The sequence below is a fragment of the Dasypus novemcinctus genome, chromosome 15 (assembly GCF_030445035.2).
Source record: "Dasypus novemcinctus isolate mDasNov1 chromosome 15, mDasNov1.1.hap2, whole genome shotgun sequence".
In the NCBI taxonomy this organism is placed as follows: Eukaryota; Metazoa; Chordata; class Mammalia; order Cingulata; family Dasypodidae; genus Dasypus; species Dasypus novemcinctus.
This window is the reverse complement of record NC_080687.1, coordinates 23,604,438-23,619,944: the sequence shown is the minus strand read 5'-3', so window position 1 is coordinate 23,619,944 and position 15,507 is coordinate 23,604,438. Positions and strand designations below refer to the sequence as shown.

General features: G+C 41.8%; 1 protein-coding gene across 2 annotated transcripts in view; it reads left to right on the top strand.

Annotated features, from left to right (window-relative positions):
* The window catches only part of COL4A2 (collagen type IV alpha 2 chain), a 218,523-nt gene that overhangs the window by 168,208 nt on the left and 34,808 nt on the right, over positions 1 to 15,507 (top strand). For both annotated transcript variants that reach the window (XM_058276427.1, XM_004447021.5), the window contains exons 25-29: positions 2,282 to 2,483; positions 2,864 to 2,932; positions 6,913 to 6,969; positions 12,177 to 12,284; positions 15,075 to 15,296. In XM_058276427.1, the coding sequence (XP_058132410.1) occupies positions 2,282 to 2,483; positions 2,864 to 2,932; positions 6,913 to 6,969; positions 12,177 to 12,284; positions 15,075 to 15,296 (658 nt within the window). The remainder of the gene's footprint in view (positions 1 to 2,281; positions 2,484 to 2,863; positions 2,933 to 6,912; positions 6,970 to 12,176; positions 12,285 to 15,074; positions 15,297 to 15,507) is intronic.

The following is a 15,507-nucleotide window of genomic DNA, read 5'->3' as shown; positions in this document are numbered from 1 at the left end:
TTGTGAGTGCCAGGGCAGCTCCTAGCAACTCCAAGGACTATCTGATAGTCCCAGAACAGGTCCTGGCACTCAGAGGCTGCTTTTCTCTTTCTCTACTCCCAGAGCAGGGGATTAAGAGCCAGTTCTTGGGGGGAAGCGGACTTGGCCCAATGGATAGGGTGTCTATCTACCACATGGGAGGTCCGCGGTTCAAACCCCGGGCCTCCTTTACCCATGTGGAGCTGGCCCATGCACAGTGCTCATGTGTGCAAGGAGTGCCGTGCCACGCAGGGGTGTCCCCGCATAGGGGAGCCCCACACACAAGGAGTGCCCCATAAGGAGAGCCGCCCAGCGCAAAAGAAAGTTCAACCTGCCCAAGAATGGTGCCACACACATGGAGAGCTGACACAACAAGATGATGCAACAAAAAGAAACACAGATTCCCAGTGCCGCTGATAAAGATAGAAGCGGTCACAGAAGAGCACACAGCGAATGGACACAGGGAGCAGACAACTGGGGGGGGGGGGGCAGAGAAAGGGAGAGAAATAAATAAAAATGAATTTTTTTTTTTTAAAAAGCCAGTTCTCAAACTCAGGGCTTCTAATTCTCAAACAGGCAGCTTTTTCCATACTCATGCTGCCTTTTTTGCTTGCCGGAATCTCTAAGATAAAGGAACAAAAACATCTGCCATTGGAAAATTCAATGTGTATGCCCCAGAACTTTTTCCAACTATCATCAGTCATCATCCACTATATAAGTTTTATAACTTAAACTATTTGATCTCTATAACAACCCTGTGATATGGGAATCCCTGCCATGATTATGCCTGTATTTAAAAAGGTAAAACTTGAGAGGCTACATGTTTTAACCAAGGTCATACAAATCTAAAGAGACCTTGAGTCTTCATCCAGTAATCTTCTCACTACACATTGATACCTTTGACAATGAAAAGAGACAGTCATTTCAGTGGAGAGCAGTGTTTACTTTCTCGTATGCTTCTGTCTAATTGTCATCAGAATATCACGGTGTTATTCAATGCCTTTGGCAGATGGGCTGGGTTTACTTCCATGTCTGCTTTACTAGCTTGGTCTTTGCATTAGTCAGCCAAAGGGGTGCTGATGCAAAATACCAGAAATTGGTTGGTTTTTATAAAGGGTATGTATTTGGGGTAGGAGCACACCGATACCAGGCCATAGAGCATAAGTTACATCCCTCACCTATTTTCATGTGTTGGAGCAAGATGGCTGCTGATGTCTGTGAAGGTTCAGGCTTCCTGGGTTCCTTCCTTCCAGGGTCGTGCTTCTCTCTGGGCTCCTCTGGGCTCAGCTCCTCTGTTTTCTCCATAAGGTCAGCTGTAGACTATGAGGCTCTCTAGGCTTTGCCTCTCCCCAAGGTCAGCTGTAGACTATCAGGCGAACAGCTCTGTCTCTTTCCCTGGGGCTCAAGCTTAAGACTTCAGCATCAAACTCCAACCTCAAAACTCCAACATTAAGAACCCTCGCATCAAAAGCTCCAACTCTGTCCTTTGCCATGCCTCTTATCTGTCCTTTGCCATCCCTTAGTGGGTGGGGACTCAATGCCCTAATGACATGGCCCAATCAAAGCCCGAATCATAACTCAGTTATGCCCAGTAATAGGTCAGATTACAAACATAATCCAATATCTATTTTGTAATTCATAACTATATCAAACTGCTACAGTCTTCCTGTGGCTTTTTCTCCTTGTTCAGATCTGCTCAGCACTGAGACCGAGGTCCATAGTTTGCCCATAACCATGCCACCATCATTCTTTCTAATCCCTCCAATTCTCAGTGCCCTTATTTCTTTCTCTAGTGTATAAATTAAAGGTTTCCTTTCCTTTAATAACATATTATCCTTTGTAGATCGTAGATACATCACACATGCTAAATTACAATGATAATAAAAGTAATGTGTGTTTTTTTAATCTAAATCTAAACTTTAACTATTCTCATAAAGAATTCTTTCTGTGAATGAAAGTCCAAATTTTTGTAGGAAAGCTAATGGCTAGGAAAGAGAAAAATAAGCAAATACGCAACTATATATGTATGCCTTCCCAGAACCATCCTCTATTGTATTGGTCATAATTGTTATAAAATCTCATTGATTTTTGTGACGTGGTTAGACCATGACTGTGTGTTCCTGTTAATCTCTGCTCTCTTTTTTCACTCCTGTCCGTTCTGTATCCATAGCTCAGAATTCAGGGAGATGGGGACAGGGACTGGTAAATATGTCTGCCCTTGATGTGTTATATATTTTAAGAAATAAACCTAATTTTTACACAGGGTGATGGCATCAAAGGCCCTCCAGGGGATGCAGGATACCCAGGAGCACCTGGAACTAAGGGCATCCCAGGAGAAAGGGGTCCCCCAGGATTAGGTTTACCAGGCCCAAAAGGCGAGCATGGGTACCCCGGAGATGTTGGATTGCCTGGACCACCAGGTTTCCCCGGTCCTCCTGGCCCCCCAGGAACGCCAGGACAAATAGGTAAGACTTTTCTTTTGTCTTTCAATGTCACCAGGCACTGTTTAGTGCTTCATTATCCTCCCTTCTACTTTGGCAATGTCTACATTTCCCAGTGGGGTCAGATGAGAATGGTGCTCTTACTTCCTCAGTTCTCAGCAAGCACAAATGGTTACCCAGCTCCAGGGTTTCCCTTGGCCATCTGCAGCCTCCTCCCACCAGCTGGAATATAGAGCCTCTGCATGTGGGATTGACGTTACAGAGGTTATGCAAAGAAGTTCAGAAATGGGACTGCAGATTCCCTGTCTATGCCTCAGGCTTTCTTCCACCAAAAACACACTAATGCCCTTGGATAAATTAATAACTTTCAGATGTTCCAAAATCGCCTTTTGCTTTTCTTCTAGATTGCGATACAAGTGATACAGGTGTGAAAAGGCCCATTGGAGGTGACGGACAAGGGGTTGTCCAGCCAGGTACTGTAAGAAAAAATTAGGTATCTTTAGAACTCTTTAAAACTTTTGGTTTATAAAGTATGTCAGTTATCAACAGATGCTAATTGAGTCCTGCAGTGGGCATTGATCCTTAGTAAGAAATACAAATTTGTGCATCACTTGGAGCTGGTACCCCATCTGTCTCAGCTTAGAATCAAAGGCAAGCTAAGAAAACAGTGCTATTTAATTGTACCCACAAATATAAAGCACACATGTATCAATTTATAATATTGGTAAGCACTCAAGAGCATTTCCCTATTAGGAATATTGTCATATGTATGTCATACTTATATTTCTCATATTAAAATTATATGTATAGTCATCTCTCTGTCTATATATTTAGCTCAGTCCATTTACATGTAAAGGGCAACTGAATTACCCAACTTGCTCTATAGGGTAAAGAGCAAATCCAGATAGATATCAGAAGAGAAGGGTTTGACCTAGCAATAAATGAATGTTATAAGAAACAAGATTTCATAAATAAGAATAAGCTATATACGTGATCCTAAGGCAAGAATTAGTGGTGGAAAGAGTAGAGAGGGGAGATGCTGCCTGGACATTGACTTGGCTGACAGAGGAAAGGCAGTCTCCAGGGTGGACTCAGAATCTGACTGGAGGTGGAAGCTAGGGAGAAGGGTGAGTCCAAGATACCAGTGGAGGGAAGCGAACTTGGCCCAGTGGTTAGAGCATCCGTCTACCACATGGGAGGTCCGTGGTTCAAACCCCAGGCCTCCTTAACCCATGTGGCGCTGGCCCATGCGCAGTGCTGATGTGCACAAGGAGTGCTCTGCCACGCAGGGGTGTCCCTGCATAGGGGAGCCCCACGCACAAGGAGTGCGCCCGTAAGGAGAGCCGCCCAGTGCGAAAGAAAGTGCAGCCTGCCCAGGAATGGCGCCACACACACGGAGAGCTGATACAACAAGATGACGCAAAAAAAGAAACACAGATTCCCGTGCCGCTGACAACAACAGAAGCAGACAAAGAAGAACACGCAGCAAATAGACACAGAGAACAGACAACTGGGGTGGGGGGTAGGCGGGGAAGGGGAGAGAAATTTTTTTTTAAAATCCTCAAAAAAAAAAACAAAAGATACCAATGGAATGCCAAGCCCAGGGAAGGATTCTGAAGAGAGGGGCCAAGAGGATGAGTTTTGTCCATAGTTGAAGGTACTGGCAAAGCATTTGGTCAGTAGCAGTTCACAACTTGTAGTTGAAATTTTAGATCTAACTCTCAAGGCCAGGCTTGGAGATGTAGCATCTGAATTTGAGAGTCACCAGCATGGAGGTCACAGTTAAGACTGTGGGAAAGGATGAGAGGAGGTCTCAGAGGATAGGGTGTAGAACAGGAATGGCAAGAACATGGAGGAATGTTCTTTCAGAGAACAGGCTAGAAATCTAAATGTGTGAAGACCCCTGGCGTAAGACTCCAGGGACTGGAGAAACTATGCTCTAGCTGGAGGCCATGACCCAGGTCAAGACAGTCGGAACCAGGGCATTTTAGTATCAGAGAAGGGAAGCAAGGGTCTCATCAAAATGTGAAGGATAACCAAGGATGAGAAGGAAGGAAAAGCGTGGGTCAGACAAGCAAGCCACCAATTGAACTATGGAACCATCATGGACAGGGGCCACAGGAGCACAGAGGAAGAGCTTCAGAATCGGACTGGAGTTGCCCTGACCTCAGTCAATCAGGATTGAGGTTATCTGCTGAGAGGGAGGGCCTGCAAAGGTAGGGTTGGAATAAGGGTGGGAAACATGGTTTGTAAGGAAATTGTGATCATGGGGGTTATTCCTAGAGCCCAAGGTCTTGAATACAAGGTAATTCTGAGCCATACCAAGATCCAAAGATGTTTCCAAGCCATTGGACAAGTGATAATACGTGGAAAGAAGGTGAGAAGATTGGGAAATGGTGAGCCAGTATTGAAAGGTTCATCTACACGGATGCTGATGACTGAGGAAGAGTCAAGGGGCAGAGCCAAGCACAAGACAGTGAACCAGGGGCTGAAGTCACTGATAATGAGGGGAGGTCCTGGAGTTTTTTGCATCATAAAGTTGAAGATGGAAAGCAACTAGATAGAAAAGTGGGTGGAACCAAGTTAGTTACCGAAAAATAGCGGAAGCAAATAATGAGAAGAGAGGAAAAGATGGAAAGCATGCAGAACAGCAAGTAGTGTATTCTAAGAGCTTTAGCTAATATCCACCCTCCAGTGATTCAATGGGTAGCTGATAAAAGGTCTTGTTAAGTTCCAGCCTTTAATTTTTAAATCATCAGACTCTATGAAGTCAAAGTTAGAATGCAAGGGAAAACATCTTATTCATATGTAAAACCAGAACCGAGTGTGGTTACTAAACCAAACTGTCCTTTTGGTTGAAATGAAACTGCAGATGGTATGGATTACATGTGCCCATATTGTTTTAGTAATTTAAGTTACCAACATTTTATCGCTGTTTTTCTTTTCTAAACTGTCAGCTAAAACAGGTGAAAGAAGTCTTGTAAAGGGGGCATCTAAGAAAGCCCCCTTGCTTGCACAATATTTTGCTTGCACAATATTTTTCCTTATTTTGTAAATTGATTTAGGATTTAACCACCTAAGAAGCTCTTCTTAACTACAAGAAAATATTAAGGAATTATTTTGAAAGAAATATAATTGCTTAGGTTTTTTAAATTTACAAGTTAAATTTTAAGGTTGAATTATTTCCCAAATATCAAAAAAAAAAAATCAAAGCCAGAAAGTAGCCAGTATATTTGCTGTGTGGATGTAGACCTTGAGTGTGCATGTGCGGTGTCCAAGCCTGCATCTTGACCTTCATGGGTCTTAGACTTGTCCCTTCATGGGCCCTTCCTCCATAAAAATATTAAAGAATATATTATGCAGCGATATTGATATAAACACAAATTTAATAATGCTCTATATTAAAACCCTTTTCAGTTGCTTCTTCTAATTTTAAAATAAATTAAAACATTTCATGGGCCCCTAAAATGAGCATGGGCTCCTGCACACACTGCCTAGTGGAGAAATTGGCCCTGGCGATGCCTTTCCTGAACATTTTGATGTATAAATCCCCTGCCTGGAATGAGCGGATCTTGTTTGATTTCCATAGCACCGACACAGCACTCAGATTTGCAGTTGTTTGATAAACACTGAACAACAGCACATTACATGAATAGAGAAAGAAAGGCATTCTGATAAAGAAAGGCGTTCAGCCAAAAATCGTCAACGCAGTTCCAACTTGGGCTTACAAAAGCTTTGTATGCCAGCACTGAGTAAAAAGCAGAGGAGGCTAAAGCTTTCTTCAAACTTTGGCCAGTAAGTCAGGCCAGGATATGAGCCAGGTCCAGAGTCTCAGGCAAACAGACAAAAGATATCTCCAAGATATATTATGCAAGCAAGGGGGCTTTCTTAGACAAAAGCAAGCCAACAAACTACTCCTGCTTAAATGTCAGGGCTTACAGCCATGCCAACCAGAAGTGGCTGCATCCCTAGTTTAATTTTGCTCTGCTCAAAGCAGCTAATTGCTGCGGATAATTCTGAAAGTATACAAAGTCACAAAGGGGAAGTCGCAGTATTTCTTTTGAAATTGTAAGCTGTCTTCATCCAGTGATAGACATTTCCAAACAAAGGAAAGACGTTCACATCCACTCATTGGAAAGGTCCCAAATTAATTCAGTCTGTGCTGAGGCTATTGCCCTAAATGAGAGAATGAATCATTTGCCAGCACAGTACTAGCTTTTATTTCGCTGGGCTGACTTCATTTGCATTTTATATGAGTATTCTGATTTCATTACACAATGGAATTAAACTTTTATTTACATCAGAACAAGATTAATTAAATCATTAAATTACTCTGGTCATAAAATGATAGCCTGTTTGCATGACCACTGCATTTTAACCTTAGCAATACCAAAGCCATGAGGCTCAACATCAACGACTGCTTCAGCTCATTGCTTTTCCTCTCTCTTCCCAGGTTGTGTTGGAGGCCCCAAGGGACTGCCAGGCTTGCCGGGACAACCGGGCCCCATAGGTAATGTTCCTCAGTGCATTTGAGAAGATGACTATTCTTCCACTTTGCATTGTCATTTTTCTTTTCCCTCTTCTTTATTCATCTTTCCTCCACTCCACTCCATTTCTTTCTACCCCAGGATATTGCAGTATTCTACCATCTTGACAATGTACCACAAACTATTATAGTTTCTACAGAAAGCACACTATTATTCATGACTATATAAAAAAATCTTCTGGTGATTGACACCTAGTTGAATCCCAGGCTAAAGGAGAAAGTCCCTGCCCCAAAGAAATCACCCTCAGCAGCTATTTCTCAGAAATGGTACAAAAGTTGGTACACACACATACAGTGACACAGACTTAGCGGCAGGGCTTATTTCTTAACAGAGACGCCTCCTTTTAAAGACAGGAAAGGAAGTGTACCTCTTTATGTATTTTTGTTTTATCCCTTTATATCCCAGGATATAAAGGAAGAGCCTATGGGAGAAGATTCTTTCTTTTGAATTTTGACTGAGAGAAAAACAGAAATAAACAAGGATAGGAATTTTCATCTCTACAATCTAAGAGGAATGAGGCTTTTATCGGACAAACTGATCACACAAAGTAAAGAGCCTGTGTGAAAATCTGTAAGGATTCTCTGTAACAGCCCACTTTCTAGAGTCATGCATGGCTGCTGGAGGCCCCAGCTGCTCAGATGATACCTGCTTTTTACTTGGATTTTGTTCTCCACTGGCTTCATGGTTTCCGTGGCGGTGAATAAGTAGCAAGGCGCACAAAGCAGAGCGCACTTCCAGGAGTGCTCTTTCATCATCTTATGCAGAAGATGGAATTTAAGCTGGGAAAAAGTGCTATTGTAGGAATTCATGTTATCTATGTCAGTAAATCAAGAAACATTACTTCTTTGACTTGCACAATGGAGGGTCGGCTCAAGGAGATAGTCTGTTTAATTTCTTTCCTCAGCTGATTGTGACAGGGCAAGGGAAAGCACCCTGATCACCCCACTAATGAACGCATGCAAGTAATTCAGTGTTGAGAGCTCAAAACGTACAGTCAGAAAACCTGCTTCTGAGTCCGAGTTTTACCCCTAATTAGCAATGTGGCTTTGGACAGATATCACTTGTTCTTTCTGGAACTTAGTCTCTCACATATAAAACAAGAATAATACAGGTGTTCTAGATTCTTCTTGCTTCACTACTTACGCTCTTAATACTTCAGATGATAAACTATGGGTGAGGTACTGTATAGTCTGTAAAGTGACAAGCTAGTGCAAGATAGAGAATAGCAGAAACAACTCTCAAAATAGGAAAATTATGCTACTTGTTGCATGTGCCCTGGACTTTAAAGGCATCTTCCAGGTGCACAGTGGAGGATCTGCAGACAACAGGACAAATGCAAAAGTATCATTTATACCATGAAACAAGGTTAAATGTCCCTTGTGTTGTTTTCTAAGAACTGGGTGTGTATCTTCCTCATTCCCTTACCCACCGTGGTACATTTTTACCTTTTTTCCCAAAGAAGTCTGTCCATCAATAGAGTCCAACATGGTTCCTAATGCAGCATTTCTCAAACTGGGTGACAGCTCCTGTGTGTTAGGGAGTGGGGGCGTTGGGCTCAGATACTGCAGTGGGCTGTGTTTCAGCAGGAATTGAGTGGAAGCAGGGCCCAAAATATAAAAAACTGGGGTTGGGAGAAGAGGATTTGGTGAACATGTTTTGAGGACATGAAGCTTAATGAGATCATAGATTAAAAGATTCAAATTGTAAAAGTCCTTTAGGGAAGCGTGGCATTCCGTACCCCTATTTTGCTTTTGAGAATCTAGTATTTTCCCTTATCTGGGTCCCTCATCTATCTCAAAGTTCTTCACTCCTACTAAAGCAGAAGCTTTTCACAGGGTCTTGGATCTTAAAGCCAAATTCATTTGCATATCATAAGCATGTTTTTAATTTTGAATCATTTTCAACTAATGATTTTTTTAATATAAAAAGCTATATTTAATGCTTCCTGCACATTGATCTCACAGGAGTGAGCTATCTTATTTTCCTGAAGTATCGATGAAATTCAAAGGCAGCATATTGGTGTTTTGTGTCTTGTTTTCCATTTTAGTTAAAATTTCTTTTAGGTCCAGCAAAGGTTCCTTTCAGGAACTGACCTGCGAGTTGAGCTCATGTAATACATCTTCTCTTGAGAGCAACTTAAAAAATGTATCTTTTCCTTTACTTTACTTAAGTTTGTATTAATATAGGACTTCAAAAATATAAAACCTTTTACTATGTTTATCAATCACATCTATATTTATTTGTAAACTGACAAAATGTTTTGGAGTTATGAAATACATATTCCAACAAATCTGATTTTAATTGAATCCATATTTCCTCGTCAGAGCCATAATTTCAGAAAAGCTGAGTATTTGTAAGATAGAACAATATTTGGCAGGGACTCAGCACTGGCTCTTTCCTGCCCTTTGCTCAATGTAAGTCTGTTTAAAAGCGTTTAGTTGTATTAGAGAAAGAATGATCTAAGGGGATAATTTTATTAATGAAAATTTTGGACAGTCAATCCATTTGTTTGGGCATGACTGAGGGAGAGAAACATTACATCCCTATTTAGTGTGATTTTTCCAAAAAAGCTACTCCTGTGCTCCAGCCTTTGAAGGAACATCAGGAAATATGGTGGACATTTGTCCCATGACTTTTTGGTCACACATACCATTGTTCCATACTCATTCCCTACAAATGTTCTAAATTATTTTCCTGGGATTTTCCAGCAGAAAGCAAGAAGGTTGGTGGAGTTTACTTCCCATGAGATCAATAACAGATTCTTTTCTGTTCTCATTGATTATATTGTAGAATATAAATGTCAGTCATCCCAAAATGCACACTGAGCCCATGACTTAAGAGTTTCTGAGGTCAATGCCATTATTCCTATAAATCTGAGTGCTCTTTGTTTTTTCCTTCCACTGAGTCAGTGAACATACTAGCTGTGGAACATAGCAACATGTCAACCTGTTCTCCTGCTCCCCACTTCTCACACTCCCTCATTCTCCTGCTCCCTGTTTTCCTTGATTTATTTTTCATAAGCTGCGTTTCTTCAGGGAGCCTCCCCCTCAGCATCCAACGTCATTTTATAACTTGGTTAGAGCATATTTTCAACTAATTTAGAGTTTTGTACAGAATTCAGCCAGGCAGAGCAAACCACCAGTTATCATATATGAATGAGCCTTTCATTTGGAAAAGACATTTTTATTCAGGCCAAGAGGTCAGAATATAACAGCTAGACTAGTAAATATTAGCACCAGCTAATAGAGTTGGGGCATGGGTATGTAAACAATGATGGGGACCAGTAAATCCAGGCAAGCCTAACTACTATGGAATAGAAATTTCTAGTAGGGGTTAAAAAAAGAAAAAAAAAGGCAGAATTAAAAAATATAGTTATATTTGCAATCAAAATTTTGAACAAAGACTTAGGGAAATATATATCATCATCTCTTTTGCTTTGTTTTGTTTTGGGTTTTTTTTTGTTTTTTTGTTTTTTTGTCCTTTTATTAAAGAAGGAGGAGGAGACAGAGAGGAGGTAAAGAAGCCAGGAAAATCCTGGTGAATCTTCTGGGTTAAAGCCAATGGCAAGAATGCCAGGGCTTCCTCTCTCTGAGCCCAGAGTTTCCCAATGTCAGGCCAAAGATGGGGATGACTCAGAAGCACCAAGAATGCTAAAATCTGGCCGTGTCTGTAGACTGCCCATTGCAGCATCTGTTCTCAGGTTTCCTCAGCTGTGTGTGTGGAAATAGAAAAGGATGGTTGTGACATTAGATAGACCTAATCTGATTGAACAGGACTGGGCTGGGCCCCAGGCATTGGTATTTTTGGAAATACCAATGGTATTTTGGAAATCTCCTCAGAAGATTTCTAAAGTGAAGCCAGAGTGCAGAGCCTGAGTTAGAGGCTACCACAGGCATAAGGCTGAGAATGCCACAAACTGACCAAACCTTAAAAGTACAAAAGCAGGCCTGCGTGTGTCACTAACCGGTGCATTTGATAATTAGGCAGCATTCCCTCAGATTCATTCAGCTTTCTGCCTGGGTTGTTCCTTGTAGACAGTCCCTCAGTAAACTGGAAAGCCAGAGTTGGGTTTCAGGAGCACTGTTCTTGATCTTCCTCTTCTTACGCTGATTGTTTGCGATGAGGAGGAGCCCCTCTCAGGCCCAGGCCTAGGAATCATGAAAAAGGATCCACCAAGCTCCAGCAAGTCTGTGGTACTTTTAACCTTATGGCTCTTGACATTGACCCCATATCCGATTGAGACAGAGCCAAATATGAGAAAAGTTTTCTAGTAATTTCCTGTTTTTCAGAACACGTGCTTAGTGTCAGTTTGTGGCCCTTGGTTTATGAAAGAACTTTTTAAAAATTGAGTCTCTGATGGTCCAAGGACCACACCTGAGGTTCACAGCCTGGCTGGAAATACCTGCTTGATATTAAGCAGGATGGCCTGTTTGCTGGCAGTAGGCTCAGAAATCAGGGTCTATGTTTCTGTGCCCTCCAGGCCATCACCCTGCCAAGGCTGATTATTTTATACTTCATAGACAGGAATTCCCAAATAGATTTGAACCTCTTGCGTGCTTCATACCCTACCCTCTTCCTCGCCATCCATACAACCGCTTTCCAAGGAGGGAAGGGTGAGTTTGTCATACAGCATCCCCTTCCTGAGGAAAAGCTGGGAGCATGAATAAAAAAGCATGGAAGTTCAGTTTGGTAGGATTAGTGAGAACACCAAACTTTTAATTATAAAAACACTTATTTTTAGCTCACACTATGTGTTCAATACTGTTCAAATGCTTGACAAGAGTTTTCTCATTTAATTCTCACGATACCTCATGATGTTAGTGTTATTTTCTCCATTTTACAGATGAGGAAACTAAGGCACAGAGCAGTTACATAACTTGTTCAAGGTCACAAAGATAGTAGAGGTAGAGGCAGGCATTCTGACCCCAGACCCTAAGCCATTAGTTCATATACTGTAGAAACTTAATATTTCATATTGTTTTTAAGCATGGTTTTTAATGACTGAAAATCATTCTGTAATCCTAAAGGTTCTGTTTTGACATCCCCCAGCCTCATCATTTCCTAGTTTCATTAGAGGACTTCATTAGGTTAGGAGCAGAGTTTGATTATCCACTAGTGGGGTTTCCTTATGGGAATCTGACTTGTTTTGTGGCTCATTTGGGTTATTTAGGAGCCAAAGGCGTCAGAGGGGTACCAGGATTCTCAGGAGCTGATGGACCTCCAGGGCTCAAGGGTTTCCCAGGAGATCCAGGTCGAGAAGGATTTCCAGGACCCCCAGGTAAGTCAGGGGTGAACCCCCATCCAGTCTCTTAGATTTGGAAAATGACCTGTGATCAGGAATGCCCGGCTCTATTATCTTTTAACACTTAGGAACTATTTCAACAAATATTTCATGACAACTTTTGTACTGGTTCATGGGAAATTTAAATTGTTTTACTTTTTCATTACTATTACTGTGTTTTAGCAACTATTGGATTTTTAGAGAACATACCTATAGATCTTACAGTTTAAAAAAAGAGGTAACATAGGTGTTCCAGATAATACAGAAAGATTTTCTTTTCCCCTGCGGGATCTTAAACAGAGTGGCATAATGTTCATCTTTTCTAAGGCTATTATCAGTACAGATAAGATAGCCTTTCTTCCTCAGTTCATAGCTGGCTGATCAATCACTAAGTGTTTTCCAAAGAACATCCATGATTTTCCTGTCTCTGCATTGCTTTCTCACTCTTCAGTTTCCAGCTGGGAAATTCAATTTCCAGTTCTCTGGGCAAACAGTTCTAACAATTCCATCTGTATTTTGACACAGCAAATATGGAAGCCATTTAGTGCCTAAAAGAGCTTAAGACTTTTAACTATATATGGAGAAAAGTGAATGTGTTTCCAGTAATGAGTTGGGGTAAAAAATAGGGAGCACATGCTTGTGAGTCAGCAGATTCTCTAGTGTAGCTCACTGTCCCCCAACACAAGTATCCATTTGTGGTTATAAATAGAACTGTGATTGCAGCAGCAGCAAATCACTTTCTTTGCAGAGGCTCACACATTGTGGAATTGTATTACCTAAATGAAATCTTAGAAGTCCCTAAAACCATCTCACCACCCATTGCAACCATCCTTCCAGGGGATCCTGGCTAGGTGTTCTTATATCTTCCACTGGAATCGTATATAACCTATGACTTGTGAAACATTGAACCCCTTTAACTGCTAGAAAATTCGTCCTTGGTTGGAATGAAATCTCTCTCCCAGTAAGTTCTCACTTGGTTAGTCGTGGAGCCATGTAAGTCTACTTCTTCATGGCCACGCCTCAGGCACAATAATAGAAAGTGGCCATAGCTCCCCATAGATCTCCCAAGTCCAGGCAGAACTTATCTCAGGAATGCAAACTTTCTCTTTATGACATAATTTCCAGGCCCTCAGAATTCTGATCATCTTTTTCTGACTGCCTTTTAGCTTGTCAGCTTTCCTTTCAAGCTGGGATCCAGATACTGAGTAAAACACTTGGCATGTCCAGATGCCACACAGAACAATGGGACTGTTGTGTCCTCAGCTTTAGTCACTTAGCAAATATTTTCAGCAAACAGTAACTGAATGCCACCTCTTCCCCCTTCTTGGATCATCGGATCATCCTTGGGTGGTGATTTTAACCAAGTGTAGAACTGTGCATCCATTCCTGACAATATTTATCTTGCGTGATGGAGGTGATTGTCTCCGCATCTCTCCCTGACTTGTGAAATTGATAAGTATGCTTTCTGTGTTTTATCAAGGGACTGATAAGAACCCTGCATTGGAGAGAAGCAATTTTTGAAATGCACACTGCTTTTATGGTACTTAAATATCCTGTACTTCTATCACCACATGCAGAAGAAAATAAAATATCCAACTTCAAAAATTCCAGAAAAAAAAGAAAGTCTATTCCAGATATATCATCCACCTATGTGAATTTAAGTCCACAGTTTCCCACTTAGAATTATTACAAATTAAATGTTTTTAACATTTCCATGAAAACCATGTCTTCATTGTGTCAGTTAATCACATCATTAAATCTCTGAAATGCAAAACTACTTAATACTCAGTTTAAGTGCAGATCTTTTGTTCTGTGTCAAACATTCGTGTACCTATTCATCTATCTTCCAGTTCCCGGGCCTAGCTAGTGCTTTACAATCCTAGGAAAGGCCCAAGGTCCTGTTTATTGAATCTTTTTTTGTTAGCTACCCAACACAAAATGGGTGGAAAATTCCTTCTTTCCCATGTCCCACAGGTAAAGTATAGAGCCTTTTGTCATTTTAATCCTTTCACATCTAATTATCTTAGAGCATTACTCTCATAGTTTCAGGGTTCTCTCCCCTTGCATACCACAAAGCCTTTCCTTCTGAACAAATGCATGACTGTCAGCACTTGGAGTTCAATCTGAGGTCACATCAGTGCAGTGGAAGGGGAAGTAACATGATGAGATAATTTGACCCATTCCCATCAACAAAGTGCATAATTTGTCAAGCACATGACAGTCACCATCTCTCCCGCCAAATACTTGGTGGTTGGCGGTTTTCACAGTGCAGACAACAGATGAGTATCAATTCCTCTGCAAAGTGTAGCCACAGTGCTGGCCGGTCAGGCAGCTGTTACCAGGGAGAGAATTCAAGGGAAGCAGAATTTGGGCTCCGATTGCTCTGGTTGTTGTCACTCTCTAATCTTTATTACAGAACTCTATGCTCACTTGAAGATAGAACCTAGAAGGTCCCACAAAAGTTATTCTTTTGTGATTATTTTCAAATCCTGGAAGCCATGAATTATGTGGCTGTACACTTAAGGAGCAGTTAGTTCTAAGCACCTTGTCGACCTTAGCCAAAATTTTGGGCTAGTGGTCTGATGGAGGAGGGAAGCAGAAGAAATCTGATGGACGGAAGAACAACATTGTAAGAGAGGTGGCTTCTAAGATAGGTCACAGAACCAGGGCCTGTAGCCCAAATATTACTAAAACATTCTGAAGACCCTCTTTGCAAAGCCTTGCAGTTCTCTTAGAATAGCATCATGCTGAACTGGAGCTGTGGTCATGACCTATGTTTCCTTTTAGGTTTCGTGGGGCCCCGAGGCTCAAAAGGTGCAGTAGGCCTCCCTGGCCCAGATGGACACCCAGGTTCCACGGGCCTACCAGGATCTGTGGGGCCAGCAGGTGACAGAGGACTTCCTGGAGAAGTCCTGGGAGCCCAGCCCGGACCCCGTGGTGATGCTGGACTGCCTGGATCCCCAGGGCTGAAAGGCCTTCCTGGAGAGAGAGGCTCTCCTGGATTCAGAGGTAAGTCATCATTTCAGGAAGGAGAGCAGCGGGGTCCAGTCCTGCCTCTCCTGCTAGAACTGTGACTCCCAAGGGCTCCTCTGAAATTCCTTCTGGAGAATGTGGTAAGAATCAACAATACTATATGATAACTAGTCTCGCTTATTCTTTCCTCCATTGAGTTCCAATATTCCCTTAGAATGTATTCATGGTAATATCAGTGATCCTGTGT